Source organism: Oncorhynchus keta, chromosome 17 (genome assembly GCF_023373465.1).
Source record: "Oncorhynchus keta strain PuntledgeMale-10-30-2019 chromosome 17, Oket_V2, whole genome shotgun sequence".
Lineage (NCBI taxonomy): Eukaryota > Metazoa > Chordata > Actinopteri > Salmoniformes > Salmonidae > Oncorhynchus > Oncorhynchus keta.
Genome location: NC_068437.1, coordinates 16,761,067 through 16,777,332, shown reverse-complemented (window position 1 = coordinate 16,777,332; position 16,266 = coordinate 16,761,067). Strand labels below are relative to the sequence as shown.

At 45.6% G+C, this 16,266-nt stretch overlaps 1 protein-coding gene across 1 annotated transcript in view; it reads left to right on the top strand.

Annotated features, from left to right (window-relative positions):
• LOC118396528 (DENN domain-containing protein 2A-like) overlaps positions 1–16,266 on the top strand; it is a 40,876-nt gene that overhangs the window by 23,632 nt on the left and 978 nt on the right. The window contains exons 4-19 of the mRNA XM_035790783.2: positions 914–1,038; positions 2,597–2,715; positions 2,905–3,102; positions 3,575–3,668; positions 4,115–4,165; positions 4,305–4,492; positions 7,921–8,030; positions 8,962–9,031; positions 9,186–9,263; positions 9,971–10,111; positions 10,361–10,509; positions 14,815–14,992; positions 15,145–15,186; positions 15,340–15,436; positions 15,584–15,853; positions 15,997–16,083. Coding sequence (XP_035646676.2) covers positions 914–1,038; positions 2,597–2,715; positions 2,905–3,102; positions 3,575–3,668; positions 4,115–4,165; positions 4,305–4,492; positions 7,921–8,030; positions 8,962–9,031; positions 9,186–9,263; positions 9,971–10,111; positions 10,361–10,509; positions 14,815–14,992; positions 15,145–15,186; positions 15,340–15,436; positions 15,584–15,853; positions 15,997–16,083 — 1,997 coding nt within the window. The remainder of the gene's footprint in view (positions 1–913; positions 1,039–2,596; positions 2,716–2,904; positions 3,103–3,574; positions 3,669–4,114; positions 4,166–4,304; positions 4,493–7,920; positions 8,031–8,961; positions 9,032–9,185; positions 9,264–9,970; positions 10,112–10,360; positions 10,510–14,814; positions 14,993–15,144; positions 15,187–15,339; positions 15,437–15,583; positions 15,854–15,996; positions 16,084–16,266) is intronic.

The following is a 16,266-nucleotide window of genomic DNA, read 5'->3' as shown; positions in this document are numbered from 1 at the left end:
AAACACTTTCTGAAAATCAAAAGAAATCCGACGATGGATAGTTTGTGCACACCGCATGTTTATTTTTTTGGCGTCAACCAAAGAAGAGGAGTTTGGTCTGTTTGTAGACACACACCCTTCAACATGCATACTCCTTTTAATTTCTTTCTAAACAATTACAACATTTAGCAGCTGTTCTCAGAACATTTATTTTATTACCTTCAAATATCCTATTATTCCTGTTCTCAGAACCTTAACCTCCCAGGAAAACTTTCAGGGAACCATGGTAAAATCTTCTCCGAACCTCCCTGCAACCTAAAAATGTACATTCCCAGAACAAGTGTTCTCAGAACGTTTAAAAAAAAACTTAAGTTTTACTGGACAGGAAACTTATGGCTTCGTTCCCAGAACGAAGCCATAACCAAATACAACCAAACCAAATACATGTTTCCACAACTTCCAAAGAAACAAATGTGCTAGCTGGGAGAGTGTGCCCAACTGGGGCACTGGTAAAAAAAATAGTGCGCTATATATGGAATCGGGTGAGGCTGTCCAAAATGGCAGTCTTCTGTGGGTTTTACAGAACAATAGTCCTACTGGAAGAGATACTGTCTGTTTCCCACTGGGCCAGACTGTTTGGCAGCAGTGGTGCACACACAGAGATGGGCATTCAGAGCTGGCCAAGAGGAGTATCTGTCAGTCTGCCTACACACCTTTACCATCTGGAGGGCTATGGAGATAGGTAGTTCTAGACTGAAATGCCTTTCTTTGCTTCCTTTACCTCGGTCCCAGAGGTAGAGAGGGAGCATATGCAAACAGTTCATCTTGAATCTTCACCACCAGCCAATACTGTCAAGTCAGATTATTTGTGTTCCTTAACTTAAATCCACTACTTCCACTACCAATGTGTTTCTCCCATGTGTCTGTCCTACAGGAAGTCCTATGAGTTTGAGGATCTGCTGCAGTCGTCAGAGAGCAGCAGGGTGGACTGGTACGCTCAGTCCCGACTGGGCCTCCCACGTACTTTATCAGAGGAAAACGTCTACGAGGATATCCTAGGTAACACACCTTCTTCCTGGTCCTACGTAATAAATAATAATAATAATAATAATAATAATATACTACGTATATGTTTCTAACATGGGCTTGATGGCTCAGTTGGTTGGAGCTGTGTTGGTTTGTTTGCAACATCAGAATTTCTGCATGAACCACATATACAGAGTATGTTCTTATACTGTACGTTCCTAACACTGGATAGTGGAAGTGTTTAAGGGTTGACTCGTGTCATGGGCCTTTCTGCTCAGGGGCAACACAATGCCACAGAGTTCAGGGGCATGTTCAGTAGGTTACACTGTAGCATAACTCAGTGGAAAACAAAGCTGTTTTGTTACTGAACACAACCCATGTGTTACTAAGGTTTTCTTTTGTGCTTTTTAATTAAGAGGCATGCTGCTTCGGTATTGTTCTTTGTAACAATGTGGTTCTCTTACCTACGTTTCTACATTCTGTCTACTGTGTTGAACGAACCCCACCTCCAGCCTGTTTAATATCATGTTGGTGTAATGGAGTTTTGTGCGGTCTTAACATTTGTGTGTGTGTGGGGGGGGGGGGCACATATTTGTGGCTTAGTCCCCTGGTGCATTTTTGGCAACATTCTCCATGATTTGTATAGTTTTCTTCGCTCACACACTGAGTATTGGTCGTTACATCTAGGGTATATTCAGGTCCGTGCTTTAGAGCTCAACCATAACAATCAAATGGTGTATTTTATTGCATTTGGGTGCTGCCTATACTTAGTCTGTATTTTCTTAGTGTCTAAGTGGTGTACCTAGAGTGATTTCTAAGACATGGTCTACCGAACCCCCGGCCCCCCCATGGGTCAAGTAACTCATGGCTCACTGTAGGAGCAGCTTTAAGTGCCTATGGGAGGAAGAGTTGGAGTTGGAGCTACAGAGAGGGAGGCAAAGGCGGGACAGCAGACTGTTAGAACTGGGTATGAGTGTCTCCACCATTAACCCCCCGAAAAGCTAAACACAACCAACTTGCGCTTGCTCTTTCAAATAGACAAAGCAACAACCATCACTCGAGAAATCTCTACCACAGACAGTAGTAGGCCTATAATGATATAGATGTTTGCCAGTGAAATGTGAAAACCAGTATTCTAGCTGATCCCTTGTTTTTCTGAGGAGGGGGAAGAACTGTCTGTCCCGGTCTGACGTCCCCCTCCAACGGGTCCATCTGGTAGATGGATCGATGAGGGAGAAGAGACCGGCCTCTGCTCTGGAAAATGGGCCTCATTGTCCCTGCCTCTCTCTCTCTTATCTGCGCTCACAGCAATGGTTGGAGTTACTGGTGCTGTAGTGTAAACTAACTGCATCTGTGCTAGAGATGGCAGTTTATCTTGGTGAAATATGATCTTGGTTGCAAGCACTGCTGCTGGCAGGTCTGTACATACACACATCTGGAGCAAAAATATTGGAAATGCAACCAAAATATACTGGCAATGAATTAGAGCACTCGTTTGGGTAGATTGCCGTCCAATTAGAAACGTAGGACATTAAAATCGTGGTTCGATAGCATGTTGCTGAGTTTTTGTGGTGGTCTGTTTCCTTTGCAGACCCTCCGTCAAAGGAGAATCCTTACGAAGATATAGAGTTGAAGAGAAGTTGCCCTGGAAACAAGCGCTCTTTACCCATCTCCTCTCCCTCATCCCTTGTCCCCGACACACCGGCCAAGGTGCATAATGTAGACTGTATTGTCCCTGCTAGTAATGTGCATTGTGCTTCTAGTGAATGTGACCATAGTAATCAACTGCTTGTAGTGATCAGATGTCCACTATACAATTTCAGGAGGAAAAAACAACACATTAATACACATCTCGGCCTCCCGCTCTTCCTCCTCTTCCTCTATTCTGTCTCCCTCCAGCTGTCCTCAAAGCCAGGTTTCTTCAGGCAGAACTCAGAACGCCGCAGCTTCAAGCTCCTGGACCTGCGTAAGACCAACCGGGACACCGGCATCTCCTCGCCCTCCCGCATCAGCCCCCCCTCCACCCCCAGCAGCCCTGACGACACTCCCAGTCTCTCAGGAGACCCCTACAACCGCAGGCGCAGAAAGATCCCCAAGGTAAATGGGGGGCCTACCAGACGCCTAACCTCCCCCATCCTCAGTGATTTACAGGCACAGTCTACTGCTTTGGGGTGCCTGGTGCTCTCAATTGTCCCAGTCTAGTGCCAAGGCATGGCCTGCCTCATGCAGTTGTCTGGGAATAACTTAGACAGGACAGAGACAGTTAAGAGAATGTCCCTAGACAGGACAGTTAAAGATTTATTTTGACAATATATTTCCATGGAGAGATAATGTCTCCCAACAAGTGTTGTGTCCAACAACTCTCAGAATAGTACTGTGTGGTTGCTGCCGGTCTGTTAATGCCTCTGCCAGTAATACTGTCGTAATTGCCTTTTTTGGCAAGGCAATGACCAAAGAGCTGTCTAATAAAGCAGAAATAGACTGGCACTCAGGTTAACCTATGTAGTGAGAGGGTGGTTCTGGGAAGTTACGATGGATTCTATTGTTGTGCTACTTCTCCTCCCTACAGATGGTGCTGAAGATCAACGGCATCTTCGAGTTGAGGAGAGGGAAGAAACGCATGAAGAGGGTGTCTCAGTCTACTGAGTCCAGCTCAGGGAGAGGTGAGGGGAGACCTGCCAGGAACACACCGAGGGGAAGGGGCTCAAGCTGCTTAAAGGCATACCCCTACACTGCTACACCTCTACCCCCTTACGACCCTATCCCACTATTCCCCTAACCCCCTAGCCGTTAGTTTCACAGCTGCTTTCGCTACACAGTTTGGACAACACTGCCTCATATCTCCATAAAAGCAACAACACTCCTCCATATGTGTCCACTTAGCTTTATGGGCATGTTTACATTTTTGGGTCAGTTGCGTTTGACCCATTTTTCAGATGAACATTTTGTTGTTGCTTAATCAAACACAAATGTGGAAAGAGTTTGTTATTGTGAATGAGTACTATGCCATATGTGGAAATGTTCTACCTCAAATGTTATTTCACATTATTTACAATGTGGTGGTCACATTCACTCATTATTTTGTTACTTTTGTTTCTCTTTGATGCAGTGACCGATGACAACAGTGAGTCCGAGAGTGACACAGAGGAAAAATTGAAAGGTGAGGACATCCTCAAGACTATATGTGTGAGCATGTGTGCGTGTACTGAAATGTATAGTGCTCTCTTCTTTCTAGAGGAGGAATGATTGGATGAAATCTGCCATTCCTTTGGATTAAGTGTATTTTAATGATGTGTCAGCTCATAGCCAGCGTCTGTCATCGGTGCAGTCCATGTTGAGGCAGACGGGGCGGTGCCGGACCCTGGAAAGGGGCCCGATGGACCTACAGGAGAGGAAGCTGTTTGAGTACTTCATAGTGGTGGCACTTCAGAATACCAAGGCTGGAGCTCCTTATCTACCAGAGGTCACTCAGCAGTTCCCCATCAAGGTAGTCCAAGCTGACAGCTAGTCCTCAACCAACTGGAGTGTTCATGTGTTTATCTTATAAGTGAAAACATTTTTAAAATGTGTGTGTGTGTGATGTAATATCAGACAAGTTTGGAGACACCTACTCATTCAAGGTTTTTCTTTATTTTTTACTATTTTTACATTGTAGAATAACAGTGAAGACATAACAACTATGAAATAGCACATATGGAATCATGTAGTAACCAAAGTGTTTGACAATGCGATGCTCCTGGCGGCAGAGAAATCAGGCACAGGAGAGCGGAAACTGATTTACAACGGTTGTTTAATAACCATCTAGCGCTCAGTGGAGACCCCGGTTATGCTGGTGGAGGCACTGGAAGAACTCCCTGTCTCTCCCAGCGGTCCATTGCCTGGACAACGAGGTCCATGGCGGTGCCAAGATGTTGGCGTATTGCTGCGTGCTCCCAGACGCGCTCCTCCACCCCTATACCTGGGGTATCTGCTCCTGCTGACTCCATAGTATTGGTCCGTAAATTCTGTAATGCGATGCTACTGGCGGCAGAGAAGTCAGGCACAGGAGAGCGGAAACTGATTTCCAACGGTTGTGTTTAATAACCATAATCCCCCGTCAACAGAACAATACAATAAACGGGTCAAACAAAACCCGGTAAATACCAGCATACGGTGCACAAGCACTACAACAAACAATTACGGCCAAGGACATGGGGGGGAACAGAGCGTTAAATACACATGTAATTGATGTAATTGGAACCATGTGTGATGGAAGACAAGACGACAAAACCAATGGAAAATGAAAAGTGGATCGCGATGGCTAGAAGGTCGGTGATGTCGACCGCCGAACGCCACCCGAACAAGGAGAGGGACCAACTTCACTTCTAGTGGTAGCATGAGACGGAGTCTACAACCCACACAAGTGGCTCAGGTAGTGCAGCTCATCCAGGATGGCGCATCAATGCGAGATGTGGCAAGATGGCAAGAAGGTTTGCTGTGTCTGTCAGCGTAGTGTCCAGAGCATGGAGGCGCTACCAGGAGACAGGCCAGTACATCAGGAGACGTGGAGGAGGCCGTAGGAGGGCAACAACCCAGCAGCAGGACCGCTACCTCCGCCTTTGTGCAAGGAGGAGCACTGCCAGAGCCCTGCAAAATGACCTCCAGCAGGCCACAAATGTGCATGTGTCTGCTCAAATGGTCAGAAATAGACTCCATGAGGGTGGTATGAGGGCCCGATGTCCACAGGTGGGGGTTGTGCTTTACAGCCCAACACCGTGCAGGACGTTTGGCATTTGCCAGAGAACACCAAGATTGGCAAATTCACCACTGGCGCCCTGTGCTCTTCACAGATGAAAGCAGGTTCACACTGAGCACATGTGACAGACGTGACAGTCTGGAGACGCCGTGGAGAACGTTCTGCTGCCTGCAACATCCTCCAGCATGACCGGTTTGCCGGTGGGTCAGTCATGGTGTGGGGTGGCATTTCTTTGGGGGGCCGCACAGCCCTCCATGTGCTCGCCAGAGGTAGCCTGACTGCCATTAGGTACCGAGATGAGATCCTCAGACCCCTTGTGAGACCATATGCTGGTGCGGTTGGCCCTGGGTTCCTCCTAATGCAAGACAATGCTAGACCTCATGTGGCTGGAGTGTGTCAGCAGTTCCTGCAAGAGGAAGGCATTGATGCTATGGACTGGTCTGCCCGTTCCCCAGACCTGAATCCAATTGAGCACATCTGGGACATCATGTCTCGCTCCATCCACCAACGCCACGTTGCACCACAGACTGTCCAGGAGTTGGCGGATGCTTTCGTCCAGGTCTGGGAGGAGATCCCTCAGGAGACCATCCACCACCTCATCAGGAGCATGCCCAGGCGTTGTAGGGAGGTCATACAGGCACGTGGAGGCCACACACACTACTGAGCATCATTTTGACTTGTTTTAAGAACATTACGTCAAAGTTGGATCAGCCTGTAGTGTGGTTTTCCACTTTAATTTTGTGTGACTCCAAATCTAGAACTCCATGGGTTGATAAATTTGATTTCCATTGATAATTTTTGTGTGATTTTGTTGTCAGCACATTCAACTATGTAAAGAAAAAAGTATTTAATAAGAATATTTCATTCATTCAGATCTAGGATGTGTTATTTTAGTGTTCCCTTTATTTTTTTGAGCAGTGTATATTTTATATTCAGTAGTAGCCACCCTTTGCCTTGATGACAGTTTTGCACACTCTTGACATTCTCTCACCAAACCATCTCAATTGGGTTGAGGTCAGGCGATTGTGGAGTTCAGGTCATCTGATGCAGCACTCGATCACTCTCCTTCTTGGTCAAATAGCCCTTACACAGCCTGGAGGTGTGTTGGGTCATTGTCCTTTTGAAAAGCAAATTATAGTCCCACTAAGCCCAAACCAGATAGGATGGTGCAAAATGCTGCGATAGCCATGCTGGTTAAGTGTTCTAAATAAATCACTGACAGTATCACAAAGCCCCATCACACTTCCTCCTCCGTGCTTCACGGTGGGAACCACACATCAGAGATCATCCGTTCACCTACTCTGTGTTTCACAAAGACACGGCGGTTGGAACCAAAAATCTCAATTTCCACCGGTCTAATGTCCATTGCTTCTTATTGGTGTTCTTTAGTGGTTTCTTTGCAGCAATTTGACCATGAAGGCCTGATTTCATGCAGTCTCCTCTGAACAGTGGCTGTTGAGATGTGTCTGTTACTTGAACTCTGTAAAGTGTTTATTTGGACTGCAATTTCTGAGGCTGGTAAACTCTAATGAACTTATCCCTTGCAGCAGAGGTAACTCTGGGTCTTCCTTTCCTGTGCAGGTCCTCATGAGACAGTTTCATCATAGCGCTTGGTTTTTGCGACTTCACTAAAACTTTAAAAGTTCTTAGATTTCCGCATTGACTGACCTTCATGTCTTAAATTAATGATGGACTGTTGTTTCTCTTTGGTTATTTGAGCTGTTCTCTTGCCATAATATGGACTTGGTCTTTTACCAATAAGGCTCTCTTCTATATACCACCGCTACCTTGTCACCACACAAATGGTTGGCTCAAACGCATTAATAAGGAACGAAATTCTACACATTAACAACTTACCGAAGCACACCTGTTAATTGTGACGCGTTCCAAGTGACTACCTCATGAAGCTGGTTGAGAGAATGCCAAGCGGGTGCAAAGCTGTCAAGACAAAGGGTGGCTACTGAAGAATCTCAAATATTATATTTTGATTTTAACACTTTCTTGGGGTTACTACATGATTGTGTGTGTGTTATTTTATAGTTGGTAGTTACATAGTTATTTTATAGTTTTGATGTCTACAATGTAGAAAACAGTTAAAAATAAAGAAACCCTTGAATGAGTAGGCGTCAACTTTTGACTGGGATCATAGCATTGAAACTAACCTGTTTATTCTCTGTCAGCTGGAGAGGAGCTTCAAGTTCATGCGGGAAACAGAAGACCAACTGAAGGTCATTCCTCAGTTCTGTTTTCCTGACGCTAAGGACTGGACCCCCGTTGACAACTTCCCCAGGTCAGGCTGCTCACACACACATGCACCCCCCCCACCCCACCCCACATAGGTGTTGACAAATGAAGAATGGGAGGCTAGTGAGCTGTTAATAAAGTGCTTTAGGTAATATAAAACAACCTGTCACTTCTTCCTGACACACATTGCCCAATAGTACCAAGACCAGGTCAATCTCACAAGCACTACTTTGTTTCCAAAAGTGACTGTTTCTGGTGGGAGACAGGTAATAATTACCCTTTACTAAATGTTTTATGGGTACTGGCTTTTGGAATGTTAGCTCAAGTAGACAGAGGCAGCATCCCAAATGGGATCCTTATCCCTATTTGGTGCACAACTTTTGACCAGGTTTGAATGGGCTCTGGTCAAAAATAGTGCACTATATAGCGAACAAGGTGCCATTTGGGATGCAATCAGAGCCCCATTACACACACCTGCAGGGCAGAGACATTGAGCTGGCTGACACGGTTCCTGTCAGAGAGCCAGGGTTGGTCAATGCACACCTGTCAAACAGACTGGAGCTGTCTTTGTGTGGGTTATGCAGAGTAAGTCTGCCCTGAGGGGAGGACTGGAGAACAAAGTAGAGGGTAATTGGTTTTACTGATATCAAGAAATGACCAGGGTGGTTGGATTTTTCCTTAAAACAGGATCAATGAGTTGGCAACGCAGCGAACTATCCTAGACGTTCTTAAAGTTGATAAGATAAGATTAGTTTAAAATGGTGCACAGACAGTGACTCATTTTTTTCAAATGTCTAAATAAGTAAATAAGAGGTACGTTTTTCAAAGTTGGCTGGCTAATCTGAGATTGTTTTGTGAAATACAGACAGGAGTTTGAGTGCTCTATTTTCAACACACAACTCACTCAATTTCTTAACAGTTTTATTGCTCCTACATATGAATAGTTTCCAACCTGTGTGAATTATCTTATTTTCCAGTGAAACTTTCTCCTTCGTCCTGACTGGTGAGGACGGGAGTAGACGGTTTGGATACTGTCGTCGTTTACTGGTAAGCTACTCAAATGGCTACTTTTGTTATTTTGACCTCATCCACTTCCATGTGTGTCACCGAGTGATGATAGTGATTGGAAATCCCTGTGTTGATATGAATTCAAAATGGAGGGCCCTATCATTCCCTGCACTGTCCTGCTCTGGCTCCACAGCCCAGTGGTAAAAGCCGGAGGCTGCCAGAAGTCTACTGCATCGTCAGCCGGCTGGGCTGTTTCGACCTCTTCTCTAAGGTACATTATACTATACACATATTGCCTGGAGTTTTTCCTGGTCAGGGCACATGTTCAGGCCAAACTCCCGGCCTTCAGTTCAGTATGGCCACCCACAGTGAGAGGAACTGGAGCCCTCATGTACCCACAGAGCCCCTCCCCCACCCTGTTTGTCACTTTCCCACCGCAGCTTTTCAAGCTGCAGCCCTGGCCACAGTACACAAAGACACATGTGAACCCCAGCTGATGTGGTTACCACAGTGGAATATTGGCATAGGCTCCCCTGTAATGAGCCACTGATTTATGTGTGTCAGCCTACATGCACGTATGTTATGTGAGTGTGCAGTTGCCCGTGCTGCTTGTGTATATTTGAGTGTATACAATATATTATAAATTGGGTGGTACGAGCCCTGAATGCTGATTGGCTGAAAGTTGTGGTATATCAGACCATATACCATGGGTATGACACAACATGTATTTTTACTACTCTAATTACATTGGTAACTAGTTCATAATAGCAATAAGGCACCTCTGGGGTTTGTGGTATATGGTCAATATACCACGGCTAAGGGCTGTGTCCTAGCATTACTTAAATGTGTTGTAGTGCATAAGCTTCAGTTTAGTGTACTGTTAAGTGTACTTTCCATACCATATTTAATTGCGCAAGTTAATGTGCTTTAGGGTATAGTGACCTACTCCATTGTGAATGTGTGCCGTCTTCCCCCTAGATTCTGGATGAGGTAGAAAAGAGGAGGGCCATTTCTCCAGCCCTGGTGCAGCCCTTCATGAGGGGCATCATGGAGGCTCCATTCCCCGCCCCAGGGAGAACCATCACTGTGAAGAACTTCCTGCCTGGCTCAGGCACTGAGGTGAGGGGGAATAACTTTACAGAGTAGGGGTGGCTAGAGTTGATTCCACCACTGGCAATAGGAGGTGGCCTTTGGCTTTACTGAAAACGTAATTCATTTGAGGTGTTTATCTTGTGCGTTATACACTTTGAATGATTGTACACTGTGCTGTATGCAAGTGTGTTTTGTGACGTTAGTAGCCTGTGTGTTTATGTAAATACATCTCTTTCTCGCTCTCTCCCCCTCTCTCTCGTTCTCCATCTTTTTCAGGTGATAGAGCTGTGTCGTCCGTCTGACTCTCGTCTGGAGCATGTGGACTTTGAGTGTCTGTTCTCCTCTCTGTCGCTGCGTCTGCTCCTCAGAGTCTTCGCCTCTCTGCTGCTGGAGCGCAGGGTCCTCTTCACCGCTGACAAACTCAGGTGGGACACTACTGTGAGCTCTGGCCACTGGCGATGGGGGATCTATACAGTTACTTTGACTCCAAGTATCGATTTGTCATAGGTGTTTTTGTTGTTGCTAGTTAGCGTTAGCTAGCGCTAGTCTTCTGTACCTGCGGCAAAACGCAGCTATTTTTCATCCTATAGCTTGTTCTCCAAGGTTTTTTCAGCATTCCCCCCCATGACTGATCAAAACGAATTTCCTCATGTTCTCTTTTTTTCTCTCTACTGCAGACTTATACAGAGCAATATGTTTGGAACATCGAAATAAAATTGCAGGACTGAATCGCGATACATATAGAATCGTGAGAACCTCCATACGTATTGTATCGGCACCTAAGTATCATGATAATATCGTATCATGTGAGGTCCCTAGAAATTCCTAGCCCAAGTGGCCACGTTTCCAAAACAAGCCCTAGCCTCTATTCGGCCTAGTCTAGTAACTAGGGGCTAAGGTTAGAGGTTGTTTATGGACTGGCTAATGGCTATGTGTGTTGCTCAGTGTCAGATTCAGAAAACGTTAATGTCCTCAGAGGCTATTTATCTTGCAGCAGACATAAAACATATCACATGTAAAATAAATAGCAAAGATATATACAAGCAAATAGGCAGGGTAAGTGCAGTTTCATAGTGCATGTGCTAAATATAATTAGTCCAACAATTTAAGTTGCAGAATTGCATTTGGAATAAAAGAGTACTTGGCCCCATTTTATTTTGTTTAAAAATATATATTTTTTTAGCCTTCGGTAGTCTGTACCTGTGGCCAGATGGAAGGAGCTGGAATTCAGGGTGGAGTGGATGGGAAGTGTCCACCGCTATTATATTTACCTTCTGGAGGGATCTGCCCAGGTAGAGAGAGATGACAGTTCTTGCTGTTGCTGACCCATGATTTTTCCACAAGTCCTGACTATCTTGCCCAACCTATTTTTCTGTGCCACCTTGATATTCCCAATCCAGCAGGTCAAGCAGTAGGACAGAATGCTCTCAATGATTTATAAAAGAGAACCATGATGGTTAGATCAACATTAAAGTGCAATTTCCATAGGAAATAGTCTGTTGGCCTTCAAAATAGCGTCAGTACACTGATCCCAGGACAGCTTGTTGTCAATGACTAGCCCAAGGTATTTGTACTCCTCCACTATTTCAATGTGCTCACCTTATATCAGTGATGGTCTGTGCATGGTAGTGTTCCTTCAAAGGTCAATCACCATGTCCTTTTTGTTTTTAATGTATTTAATATTACATGGATGACTCCGACCAGACAGTAAAATCATTCGGTTTCAACCCCTTCAAGAAGACTGACAGTGTCGTCAGCCTATTTGATCAGGTGGCACCCTGGGAACCGGCTCCGGCAGCTGTCTGTATACAGTATGTATAGTACTGCAAATTGGAGGGGGTCAAGAAGGTGTCTGGTGGTGGTTTATGTATGCCTTGATGATATTTTCAATAGATTTAATCAAGAGAGGTAAGAGCGACAGGTCTGTAATCATTTGATGCAGATGGATGGGAGGTTTTTGGAACAGGTACAACAATACATGTTTTCCATAGTGATGGAATTTCCAATGTATCCAGGAACTGCTGAAAGAGAGCAGAAGATGCCACTCAGCTGAGTGGTACAGTGTTTCAAGACACATTATCAGGCCCCTGGCTCTTTCGTGCTCCAGTGCTTTTGAATGCTCGTTGTACGACTTCCTCATCGATGACAATCACGCTCTCTGTTGCCATGACATCCTCCTCCAGACAGGCCAGGGGAGCGAGGGCGCCCCCTGTTGCAAAGCGAGTTAAGAACTTCAGTTCATTGGCTGTTGAGGGCACACCCTCTCATCCAGGCAGGGATTGATACGTTGCCTCGCTGTGAAAGGGTTGTTTGCCCAACCGGGCAGAGTCTCCCTGTAACATTATCTGTTGCACCTTATCCTTGTACTGGCATCTTGCCTTTTTAATCTCTTCGTTCACCTCTCTCTCTACCTCTTCGAGTGGATTCCCGGAGGAAAACACTTGTTTCTTCTTGCTAAGCACGACTTTCAATTCTTTGGTCACCCGTGGCACGCTAAGAAATATCTTACATGTTTTTTGTGGGGGATCGCCAAATAAACACAATTCAATATAGTCAGATATTACGTTAGTCAACTCGTTCAGGTCAGCAGATGATTCTTCAAATCCACTAAATGAGATACAGTCAAAGCATCCCTGCAGTTGATCACTACTGTCGTTGTCCCACACCTGTGTTCTGTTTTTCCACCGCCTGCCCCCTTTTGACTAACTGTCTATAAGTTGCTCGTAGAAACGTGTTATGATCTGATCCACCAACTGGAGGTCTGGCCAAGGATGAATACATTTTCACGACCGAGCCGTAAAACAAATCAATGATCTGATTTCCCCTTGTTAGACAAGTCACATACTGGGTGAAAGTACTCGGTGTGTTGAGAATGCAGCTATTGAAATCCCTCATGATGAATTGGGTGCATCAGGGGAAATCGCATCAAGCTCAAGCTGCTGCAATGACAGTTTGCTCTTGGATAGATATAAACAGTTGTTATAAAAAGCTGGGTGGAATTTACGGGGGAGGAAGAAGGGGTGCAGTGACAATGACAGTAGCTCTCTATCAGGAGTGCATATTTTTTTCCCTTGACAATCGTAGTTTTCTATCATTTATCAGAACAGACTCCGCCTCCGTGCTCCTTACCACTAGCTTCTCTGCCCATATAGGTGACGGTGAATCCGTCAGGGGTGACTTCAGTCGGACACCGCCTCCGACAGCCAAGTTTCAGAGGCCATCACACAGGCCTCCCTGTATTCATATAGATACTGAGCAGGCAGGGTAGTTGTTTTGTTCCTCCTCAACCTCTGCCGCACACCTCCCTTTCCTCCTTCACCGGGTTGTTTTGTCTCACCATCTCTGCAGGTATGTCCCCTTTGATCCATTCTCCCGAACGTGCGGTATTACATTGTAAAAGAGCTATAGCAGATGTGTGGTGCCCACCGACTTTCTCAGAAGTTCGCATGCTGTTTCAGGTACCAGCAAAATGAATCAAAGTAGGAGAATAATCCACTGTATGCACATCATGTCGCTCTACCGTAGCCTAATCAGTAATCCGATGCAACATAACACTAATACACTACTATAGACAAAGCAACAAAAACAGTTTAAACGACGGACAAACGCTGCAGGCCCATCCTGCCCACGCTCCTGCCCATCCTCAATTAAGCCTCACGCTTTTAGCCACCGAAGTATTTTGAGTACATAATGTCAGCTATGGATCAGTACAACTGAGTACTTATCTAGCTACCTTTTTTTAAAAATGCTGTATGAGTAAACCGACTTGAGACCAGTGAGATCAGGTGAAAGGCAGAGGAGAGGGAACAGGATGTGACAGACACACCAGACAGACAGACGGCTCCTGGAATAGACAGAGAAAGAGTGTTAAGGAAGGAATGCTGTTGTGTTATACAGTCGTCTAGGGAACAATCATTTCTCTCTGGAAATATGTAATGGAAGCCAGATACAGGGTTGGTGTAGAAGTGAAAGCGGTAAGACTGCCGTGTGCAACCGATTTGGCGCACTAGCATCCACTACTCACCTGCTATTGACGGGTGCCTTGAGATAGACTATAAAGCATTTCCAGGGTCTTTCTTGGATGTGCATTTCCCTGTCACTTAGGTGCTGTTAACACAGGCAGCTCAATTCTGATCTTTAGTTGATCTGATTGGTCAAAAGCCTAATTAGTGGAAAAAGATCAGAATTGGGCTACCTGTGTAAACTCTGCATCATTTAAATGCTTCTGAAAACCCAGCAGGAAAAGCTTGTGAATCCACAATAGATTGTTCTACTGTTGCATTGAAATGAGTGGACACTTGGCCTCACAATCACTGATTTTTGTTTTTGACTTAATTAAATGAAACAGACACGCACATTGGAGGCATTAAGTTAACAGCGCTGGGTTAGTTCATTCACTCCCGCAATATATATTGTAGTGTTAAATCACGCCCCCTAAAGATTCATGAACAAGTTCTCAAAAAGCCATGCTTTACAAAGTGCAATGTTCAGTTTTATGTTCTAAAGCAAGTCTTGATAATAGCTGAAGAATCTGCTACTACCACCTTGTGGTGGAATATAGAACTGCATTGAATACAGTACAAAGCATGCTGACTTATATTACGTGGCTATGTGTAGGCTACCACTACAGTCATATTTTGCCGTTAGGTTTTGAATTAATGTTAACAACTTGTTCTATTCTGTCAGTTGACATCCTATTCTCTCCCTCCCTCTCGCCCCTCTCTCTGCAGTACTCTGTCTCAGTGCTGCCATGCGATGGTGGCTCTACTCTACCCGTTTACCTGGCAGCACACCTACATCCCTGTGCTGCCCCCTTCCATGCTGGACATAGTATGTACCCCCACCCCCTTCATCGTGGGTCTGCTATCCAGCTCTCTGCCCAGCCTCAAAGAGCTGCCCATCGAGGAGGTGAGACCAGGCCCCTGAGCCCAGCCCACTGTGTGTGTGTGAACCCCTAACCTCATCGCTTTCCTCAATAAACAATGATCTCTGTGAGTCTACTCTGAGAAAGAGCTGAGGCTGCCACACTGTGCGGAAATGACATCCGGCTCTCTCCTCAGGTCCTGGTGGTTGATCTCGGCAACAGCCGCTTCCTCAGACAGGTATACATCCCTAACAACGGTACCCATAGCAACAGACAAAGAACATACTGTATGTCTCTTACATAATTGGCAACACCCATAGATGTAGATACAGCTCTCTGCTCATGGCACACGGTCGTCATTTCCACTCACACCTCGGTCTTTCCACTCCAGCTGGATGACGAGGACTCCATTCTGCCTCACAAGTTGCAGGCTGCTCTGGAACACATTCTGGACAAGAGGAAGGAACTGGCCAGTGAGATGCCCACCGGTGAGTCAGTGCCACTATATTAACACCTCTCGCAGAAAAGTAATGTTGTGACTAATACAGGCTTGACGAAGGTCTATGTGACTGTTGATATATGTTAATTACCAAATGCCTACTCATGACCGCCATGTTGAATCTGTCTCTCTCCAGACTCGAGCTCCCTCAGCACGGTGGTGTCGGAGACCTTTGTACGTTTCTTCGTGGAGATGGTGGGCCACTACCCTCTCTTCATGGGCGGGGGGGATCGAGAGGACGAGTCTGGAGCCCCCTCCTCGCCCACCCCGTCCTGCTTTCAGCGCGAGGCCTTCCGCAAGGCTGTCACTTCCAAGAGTCTGAAGAGGTTTCTGGAGGTCTTCATGGAGACCCAGATGTTCGCTGGGTTTGTGGCAGAGAGGGAGCAACGCAGGCAGGGTCTAAGAGGTGTGGAGATGGGTAGTAGAGCGTTTGAATCTTGTTAGTGCCTGGTTGTGAGCACTCCCATAAGATACGTCTGCTTTTGGAGTCTGTATGCCTGTCTGAAATGCATAATTATGACAATTTTGCATAATTACCTGTCTGTCCAGGTTTGTTTGAGGTGAGGTCACAAGATTACCTGGACTCTCTCCCAGGGAGCGAACAGCGTGGGGTCAACAAGTTCCTCAAGGGTCTAGGTAAGGCCCAAATCCTCTCTCATACATCTTATCCACTCAAGTACCTACATACACCATATACCAAGTCACTCTGAATAACAGGTGTTGCATTCATGAAACGACATTCCTCCTCCATGTTTGAAAAGGTTGTCACTCACGCCAAAGTTATTTTGATCTGGTTCTGTTGCCTGTTTTTATTTTCAG